The following is a 9,826-nucleotide window of genomic DNA, read 5'->3' as shown; positions in this document are numbered from 1 at the left end:
AATCGGCTGCTTGTCGAAGGTAATGAGATGTAACTACGTGGGAGTTATGTAAGTGACCAAGTATCCACCAGATTTAAGGAATGCTCTGTGAAAGCGCTGCATCGCTGACCAAACGGCCACCCACCATCCCACCTTTTGTAAACCACATGAAGACAAGTATATCAAGTGGGCTGAGAGCAAACAGGGCATGCAAGTGACATTCTCCTGCTTTTACAGGAGAGCAAAAAAACAACAATTTGTATCATTGCAGCTTTTTAGAATGAAAGATGCTGCACGATACACTGACTGTGTTGTTTTATTAGCACTGTAATCAAACAAAACCACAGTGCATGCTAAAGAAACTGCTTTCTCACATCCCGTTACTGTTACATCTGTTCAATCTATATATGTTGCAGTGCCGGTAAGCGAGAGCCACACAGTAAAACATTTATTTACCAATAGATATTTTAGTTAAACATGTTGAAGTAGCAAGTTTTTCCTGGCAGGTACATCATGTTCTGATACTGAAACACAAGTATACTCTGTTGCAACATTGCAATGTAGCAGATAGTATTTTTAAAGAAATGATAATACTGTATGTACATTGGCTATTCCAGGCCTTTAGGTGTTGGATCATGAAGCTGTACAGCAAAGAAGCTGCTTGGTTCTAGAAGGGGGTAAACGTGGTGGCTAATATATTTCAGTTTTTGAATGCGATTAGAGAAGAAATGCTGCAAAGCGAGACATACTGGATGCATAAAGTGACGACTGAAGACAAAGAGCATCCAACTTCGGGTTACCATCTGCTGTTTTACACGTGGTTCATAAATATTTAATCACATGCAAACACATAATTAAAAACAGAGACAACAACAAGAGTAAGTACAGTGACATAATGTGTGCAAACCTATTCTACACATATGTACAAGCATCTATTGCCAAGCTGGACTGTAAATATCACACAAATACACACAGTTGTACCACTGACTGGTTCTGGGCAGAATGAGCACCCTTATATAAAAACACATGCACATCCCTTTATTATGACACATGCATCTGTTCATACATGCAAGTAAGATGTCATCATACCATTATATGTACAGGCACCTTCTACTAATCTCAGTAGGCCATTTTCCCCCCATTTAACCTTCTGAACCCCAAGCAGTTCTTGGCGTTTTTGCTCCTGTTGCATTTTTACTCACTCTAGCCAAATTTTTTGTGCTTTGTCTTTTGAGTAGGAGTAGAGAAAAGTGCAAAATGTGGGGGGTTTTTTGTTGTTTTTTTTTTTTGTTTTGTTTTTTCCTGTAGACATAAATACAAAAGAAAAAAAAACAAAAATTACATTTTCGTCAACATTTCATCTTACATTACATCATGCATTTGCACTAATATTTTTTTAAAATATTTTTACGTGCCAACAGATGTTACCAACACTGTAAATAAAATAGAACTTCACATACAAAATATATTGAACTGCTTACATTTTGAAATTGTTTCCATACTTGTTGTATTATGTTAATTTTGTCGTTTGTTATTCTAGGATAATGGTTTTTTTTGTTTGTTTTTTTTTTTACACCGACAAAGCAGTAAAGAAAGGATGGTTCTACCAGGTAAAACCATCCTTTCTTTACTGATTTGTCAGTGTAAAAAAATACAATAAAATAATGTTTCCATACTTGTCTCCTCTCTGCTATTTGTGAACACATAGCCCCTGAATGTTTGTTATATTACTTTTGGTTGCAGCCAACTCACTCATGACTTTGTGGTGGCAGAGATTTTTTTCAGAAATTGCAGATTTTTAATTTTTTTCCTAAATGAGAGACTCTGAGTAAAGTGACTCTGACAAAATATTATGATTGCAATTTAGATTTGCTTAATTTTCCTGACAGAAAAGCACATGATATTTGTATATAGTGTGTCGTTTTCTATTTTTTCTTTTTATCAATAGCTAGGAGTCACCAATTGAAATGTCGCTGTGTGGAAACACAATGACAATAAAGATTCTTCATTGATTCTTGATCATAGATGAGCAACTCTAAGAGCTTGGACAGGGGAAATTCTGATGATTCTTTCAGTTTTTGTAGTTCCTGGATATGATAAATGGTGTAATTTTGCTCTTGCAAATTTGTAGGTGGGCTTTGGGATTCAGAGGGTCACTGATGCTCCATTATCACCTCATTTAATGTCCACGTGTGGAAATGATGTGACCTGACATTCGGCATTTATTGATCTGATGAAGTCTGAATCTGGAGGTTTAAAAGTTTAATTTGCAAGTGATATGTGGAGGGGAAATGTGCCACATGTTGTACTGAAATTCGTTAATATCTTTGAGGCTGAATCTTTTGACTCGTCACTGTCAGAAATACACAGGACCTAACAAAGCAGCGTCAATCAAAAATCACATACAAGACCCTGAAACTGAAACAGTTGAACGGAACTCAGCCAGCATTCATTTTCACTATTTATGCTTTTTTTCCTATAAAATGTAAAAATATCATCTGTGAAAAGTGGCTGTACAAATTGACATTGATAATGACCAAGTCACCTTAATATTCAGGTGACAAACAAAAACTGATTGTGCGTCCCCAAGTGGGTGGTCCCACTCCGTCTGGTGGCTGCCTTCAGCAACAGCTCCGCCTTCACTCCTTTCTGCACCGTGGACCACCCTCAAACCGCTGACCCTGTCTTGGCCTTTTGGAAAAAATGGCTGGACACCCACCACCTTCGACTGCTAAAGGCTAATGCGCACCTAAGAAAATACACCTGATCATACGAGCATATTTCCTCATTTCCCCAAACAGGTCACAAATGCTGCTCAAGCACATTTAGTATGTCAGAGTAGGTCAACACGTACTCAAGGAATATGTGTATTTACAGCAAATCCCGTATGGCAATACATAGATCTACCAAAAATAAATCTATCCTTCAACCACTGCTGACAAGCTGTCTTCACTGTGAGAATATTTTGCTGAAATACACAAACAGGCTGAGAATTTAACTCATCTGTCAACCAGTCAAATGAAAATGCATAATATACTGCTCCTGTCAAACTTGCAGCCACTTCTGCTGCTGTGACTGCTCTTGATTTAATCAGAGTTTGCTTAGTGATGAAGAGCCATCGATTACTTTGAAGAGTCTACTGTAAAAATACTTCAGATGTGCCGTTGGCTGCTAATGGCACACCAAAGTAGTCTTGAGATGAAAAGATGCGATGCTGAAGCCTGCGTATTTATTTACCCTTTATTGATTCAGATTTAATGAAATGTCTAATGGTGGGGCTGTAACAGTGCGGGCATTGATCTCGCTGTGATTGAAGTGATGCTCAGTACCCCTGTGTTGCTTACATTGGACCTGGCCTCAGAGATTAGAATAATATAAGCACATAAGCCTTTGCTTGTTCCCAGCCTCTTTGCCCACGGTCCCCCTTCACTCCCCCTTTTTTTTCTCCCATTACCTCTCTCTGCATTAAGTTTTTGAATTATAGAATCTCTACAGAGCACCTTGAGAGGAGACTATTTAACTCTCACTTTCAGAGAACTTTGAGGGGATGATTGATCCCAATCTTGTCACTGCGTAACACCAATAGGACTGAGTGAATCAGATTCATGCTGTCGAAACCACTCCCCCTTTTTCCTCAGCTTGCAGATGTTCAACAGGAATGCAGGGGGGAACTTTGAGCGTTCAGTACAGAGACCCCTCTCAAGTCCTTTGCTGGCTGTAAAAGAAAAAAAAAAACATAAAAAAATAAATGTATTCAACAGGAAGGCTAAATCAAACCTAACTGAATCACACTATTGGTAAAGACATGAAGAAAAAAAGACAGAAAACTGGAAAGCTAACTTTCAATGAAGAACAAAAAAAACCCCACAAAACAATAATATTATAGACTTCAGAAGACTAATTTCCCTTCTGCAATCACTATCCAGTTCACCATGTTCATCTTCTGCTCTCCTTTTAGTTTTGTTTCTGGAACATGAGGCTGTGTTTGAACATCTATTTTAGATAAACTTGAATGAAATGTTTAAACAAAGAAGTGTTAATTCTTCAAGAGTTTCTGCTTCTTTCTTAATTATTTGCAGTTTACTTAATCTGACACAAGAGACACTTCTTCTAGGCGGATGCATGAAAAGAGACCAGCAAGACAAGAGAGCAACTGCAGTGTTTATTTATGATACATCAAGCACCACAGCAGTGATAATATAGACCCACTTCCAAAACATTTTTATTCCCTTTCCAAAGCTTTAAAAGCAAAAATGAACACATGAACATAAAACTGATTAACATGACATGAGTTAACACGTGCTGCAGTGTTATAACACATGACAATAATATATCATTATACAGCTCTGCCTGTTCTAATCCATAGCTGTATTTAGCGATCGCTAACGCTATCTCTATCACTATCATTATCTCTATCTCGATATGGACATAGATTTACCAATAAAAAACAGAAAATGTCTACTTTTTATTGTGGACACATTGATAATAAAAAAGTTTTAATTCTATCATTATGAAACAAAGCCCTGGCAATAGGTTTCCAGCACATTTACAGTTATTTTACAGATTTTTGCCATGTGTAACGTAAATTATGCGTGAAGAGGAAAAGAGAATTGAAGAGAAGAATAAAGGATGGCTGCAAGAGTTAATTACTATATATCTGTTTTAAACACAGGTCTGAAACATTTAAAACTCCCCTGTCCTTGAAGTTTGGCACAATTTTTTATTTTTTTTTACCAATCAGAAACCAGAGATACAAAACTGAAAACCAACCTTTCTGACTCTTTTCTCTTGTAAGCACAAATCAAGGTATCTCATCTCTTTACCACAAAGGTAAGTCCTTGGCAGCTTTCAGCTGAGTTGTAAGAAGGTCAATGTCTGCCTGTTTCACTGGAAAGGTTGCCAGCTGTTCAATCTTCTGCACATTTTCAGAGATGAAGGCGACCAGGTCATTGAAGCCTTTGTGAAATGCATCACCAGCTGTAAGGATTTCTCTCATGTCTTCTCCAGTTGGGATTTGGTACTGAACTTTTCCGTCCAACTTGGCCTGCAGGTTTTTTGCTATATCAAAGGCTCTATCAACAGCCTAAAACATCAAAATAAAAACCAAAAAGAATAAACAATTGATTGATTAAACACGTAGCATAGATTTAATTTGCTTTGTCACAGTTTGGTGCAATATCCAAATTTGCCATGGTTTTTGTTGCAGTTTGTTTCCTGTTTTATTTTAATAAATTTCCATCCTTGGGTGTCTGTAGTTGCTTTACTTCCTCCCTTTGTGTAGTTTTCCTCCTTTTTCGACATCAACCTTCACTGGTTGCAAGCTGTTTAATCTTCCGCATATATTTGGAGATAAAAGCAACCAGGTCACTGAACTGGTTTCACCTGTGGTGTTACCGTGTCGCCTGAATCCACCATTTGTGTATACTCTTGTCTTTACCCCTGTTTTTGCCAGTCAGTCTGTTTGCATACCTCATCTTCACTGGCCATGGTTTTGTTTTGTTTGTTTCCCTTTTCTTTGGTTGTGGTTTGTGCATTTTTTAACCCTGTTGTGTTAGTTACCTGTTGCCTTTTGGATTTTTTGACCAGCTACCTGTTTTTTTTTTTTTTTTTTGATTGACTTTACTTGCCTTTTGTACCAACTTTTGTAATAAACAAAATACAGTATTTGCTTGACTGCACACAGTGTGCAGCTGTGCCAGACATACCTCAGATATTGGTGTGATATATTTTGCAATAACCGATTCCAGTGGCACATCAAACCCAGCCAGGGTAATTTGGTCATCTTGATGCTCTTTCATCCACTCCAAGGTCTTCTTACCCAAGTCAGTTTCAGTCTTGATCACGGTGGTGAGTGCCTTAATGGCAGTACGTTTCTTCTTCACATCTGAACTTTGTTGGGGATCTTTGATGATTAATTTGTTGAGACCCACATTTACTCCCCAAAGAATAACACCAATAGTTCCATTTTTCAAGAGAAATTTTACTATTTTCCATATATATGCTTTGGCATCGTTAGCGAAGGTTTTTAAAGTCTCAGCAACTTTGGAGAACTCTGCAACCTCGCTGCTGGCTTCAGCCACTTCAGCTTCTACTTCCTCTTGTATTTCTTCTGACGCTCCTTCAGCTTCTTCTGAAGCACCTTCAATGGATTCTTCAACACCTTCAATTATTTCCTCAATTTCTGCCATTTTCAGAATGGTAGGACTTGGTTACCCTGAGAAGACAAATATTTGAACAGATATCAAACACTGCAACAATTACTTATTAAGCAGTAATTACAGATGAAGCAAATATGTAACATATAACATATCCACATACAGCATCTGTGGGTTTATGCAGGGGAGAGTTTATAATTGTAATAATATGAACAATAATATCCATTTTAAAATATGAGCTGTACAACACTGAATTAAGGACTTTTGGCTGTTGCAAAAATCATGCTTTACTGCCACCATCAGGCTGGACCTGGTAGTTTCACAACTGATTGCGTCAAGTATTGTTTCAAGAAAGTTGAAATTATACTTTTCAGTCTTTCAGCGTGAAAAAATACTGGTGTGAACTGAGCTAAACATGTATTACGAAACACAGATTTAGGCAGCTGAGAATATTGTAAATAACTCTTTTCATTTTACCGGAACATTTGTTACAGTGAACATCTCAACTGCATCTCAACATATTTTTAAATTCTGAGTTACTGTATAGAAACCATGTGGTTTCCAAAAAATATTGAAATTAAATTGTGTATTTACTGCAATTTTTAAAAACTTCCCAATAAAATGTTGGTGCATACATGTACATCCACTCTTCTTTAGTTAGGGAAAAAAAGTTATTTTGGCCATTCAACTTTTGGTTGCTGTGCCCTAGTTATCATTTGGTGAAGTTTAACAGGAAAGTCTCATTGAAATATAGAGGGGTAAACAATTCACAGGCAATTTGAGGTGGCAGCTGTTGGATATATGTTTTAAGGGCTAAAACTTTTTAGCTGCTAGAAAATGTTGTTTTAAGAGTCTAGACCACCTCCATCTGTGGACCTAGCTCTAACACACAATCTGAATCTTTTATGTTACTGAAGAGAAGCTACTGGCATTGAAAAAAAAAAGAATTAGAAAAAAAAATACTTTCAATGCAGATAATGTTGTTTATCTAATATTTGGAGATGCTTCAAGCAATTTTCAGCAATACCGATTCAGAGAAAAATAAATACGAATTCAGATGTTGTAAATACAGAAACACCAATTAAACAATCAAAATTTACTCTTTTGCTTCCTTATATATACTAAAAGTTGTACTCACAGCTCTGTAGATTCTGTGTGATGAAGCTGTCTCTTGTCAATTCAAGAGGAGGATTCTCTGGTCAAAATGGTATCGAGTACCCAGGCAACTGAAGAATCCTCTAAAACGAAGGGGTTTTTATAATACTTTCAGTCTTTCAACACGGACAGCCTACGATTACCACATAGATTCGATGGAATGGCAGTGGGTGGAGCAACAATGCGATAACAATCTGTCATGTGGTCTCATGACAAAGATACATTTTTCTGGGGAACTCAGGTTGCAGGATGTTGAGATTTCCCAGTTGTCACAAACTGGTTCAACTGACATTTCCAGTTCAGATACTACCCCTTTCCTTGGCACTACCTCACATTTTCTAAGGCATCTGTCCCAACGTTTACTACTTTTACTTCCCCATACCAGTGGTCGGGCCTTACCTTCTCCCTGCCAAGTATCTCAGTTAGCATGTACCCATGAAGGGGCAGCCACATGAAACGCCACCCAGACCACATACCTTTTTAAACAATGATGGATACATGCCAAGTAAAATAAGGACGTGGGCAGCATAGGATGTTGCATGCACATCTTCATTGGCATATGTCTCTGAATTATTATTAAAAAAATACAACTTTATCTTATCTTAGTTATTCACTATAGATGCTTACAATAAACAATGCCAGCATATAGCAGCAACACAATATAGTATAGTGTTTTCTAGTTAGCATATTGTATTAGTAACTCTATACTGTATCAAATGCTGGTCTAGGAATGCTATAGAGTGCTCTGCATCAATCACCAAATGTCCCTCAAAGTGAGTTCTAGAACCCCACAAAAGTCTATAAAATCCCTCCACCAGACAGCGTCACCACCGGCCCAGTGATCACGTACAGCACTTTACAACCAAACTGACAGTCAGACTGTGTCACTATTTTGAGAAAAGCATCTCCTTTCCTGGGGCAGCACAGTGGTGCAGTAGCTGGCTCTGCAATCTAGAAAATCGAACCTTGGCCCGAAGTCTTTCTGTGCAGATTTTTACTTGTTCTCAGTGTACATGTGTGGATCTTTATCGAGTTCTCCGGCTTCCTCCCACAGTCCAAAGACATTCTGAGGTGAACTGGTGATTCTTAATTGTTTGCCGGTGTGAATGTGAGTGTGCTCGGTTATTTGTCTTGCTGTATTGGCAATGCCACTGAAAGGCGAGCTGTCCATAGTGTACCCTGCCTTCACCCTAAATCAGCTGGGATAAATATCCTACGGAGGATAAAGTTTGTATAGAGAATCAATAGATGGATTAATCTCCTTTCTTACCTAATCACACATAATCTGTGATTTATCTAGTATCATCATCATACATGAATAAATGAATACTTATTTGTCTTGACTGAAGCCGTAAAATAACTTAAAACATTTTCAGACATCTGACAGTGGTTTTCCACGGACTTGTTATTCAAGAGAGACACTTCTGGTTTCTGTGTTTGTTTCGTAACAGGTTGTTGTCAGACCTCTCAGTTTCAGACTAGGTAGTAAACTCATCAAAGTTTTTAAGGAAATTTTACACTGATGGATATGTGCCAAGTAAAATAAGGATGTTGGCAGCACACTTCAAGCATTGGCATGTAAATCTGTTGATTATTAAAAAATAACTTCCGTCTTCCAGAGCTTGAGTTGTTAACTGCTGATGCTCAGAGTAAAAAATTATCTCTCTGATATATGATTTATTAATCATAGCATAACCAACCAACCTGCTTATATGTTTACTTCACTTTTTGAAGTAAAAAGGTGCTTTATTAACCCAATGTAAATAGATGCTGGTTTACTATGAGGTCACCAAGATCTGGACCTCTTTTTTTTAAAAATCAGATTCAGTTGTAAATTTTTCTGCTAAACACAACTGAATCAAAATATACTCCAGTTCAGAGTTTCTAATACAAGTGTTTGAATGCAGTTTGTTCTTTAGTGCTGGGTTGGCCATGACCGTGTCGGAGACCGTGGAAAGATTTTGAAGTGCAAACAGTGCAAGATTATTCTCATGTCCTTGCAGCACCTTTACTCTACAAGACTAATTTACAACCACATCTGTGGTTTGACAAGTTGGTATTTCTTAAAAGCCATGTTCCAGTGACTAGTTCCTTAAATGATGAGGTTGAGTGGTTGGAACTACTGCTCATGACCAGTTTATAGAAGTGTTGGTCCTTGATAGTTGCTGTTGTCAATGTTTCATTGCATTAAGTGTTACAAGTGTAGGTTGTGACTGACTGGTTTCTACTGGGGAGCTGTGCTGATCCAAAACACAGGGTAAAAGAAAACTTTAACATGTGTTAAAAACCCAAGTCTAAGAGTAGAATAAAATATCAGAGTTAAAAAGAGTCCACTGTACAGTTCAGCTCCCTCCATCCCCCATTTAAAATTACTGAGGAAGAACATTCAGTTAAAATCAATACACTGCAAACCAACAAACCAAATAGTCAATGAAAATGTAAAATGAAATAAAGCCAGCATACAACAGCAACACAATATGGTATGGTGTTTTCTAATCAGTGTGTTATATATATATTTTTTCTTTTTTTTCTCCTTT

The 9,826-nt window shown here is 37.4% G+C and overlaps 1 protein-coding gene across 1 annotated transcript; it reads right to left on the bottom strand.

Annotated features, from left to right (window-relative positions):
* Positions 1-4,121: 4,121 nt before the first annotated feature.
* Positions 4,122-7,432, bottom strand: LOC111588856 (uncharacterized). Its single transcript, XM_023299443.3, has 3 exons — positions 7,273-7,432; positions 5,685-6,193; positions 4,122-5,062 (listed from the first exon to the last, which is right to left on the bottom strand). Exons 2-3 carry the CDS (start codon positions 6,165-6,167, stop codon positions 4,799-4,801), a joined length of 747 nt encoding a protein of 248 aa, XP_023155211.2. The 5' UTR covers positions 6,168-6,193; positions 7,273-7,432; the 3' UTR covers positions 4,122-4,798.
* Between the last annotated feature and the right edge of the window lie 2,394 nt (positions 7,433-9,826).

Source organism: Amphiprion ocellaris, chromosome 9, assembly GCF_022539595.1.
Source record: "Amphiprion ocellaris isolate individual 3 ecotype Okinawa chromosome 9, ASM2253959v1, whole genome shotgun sequence".
Lineage (NCBI taxonomy): Eukaryota > Metazoa > Chordata > Actinopteri > Pomacentridae > Amphiprion > Amphiprion ocellaris.
This window is presented reverse-complemented; position numbering and strand designations above follow the sequence as displayed.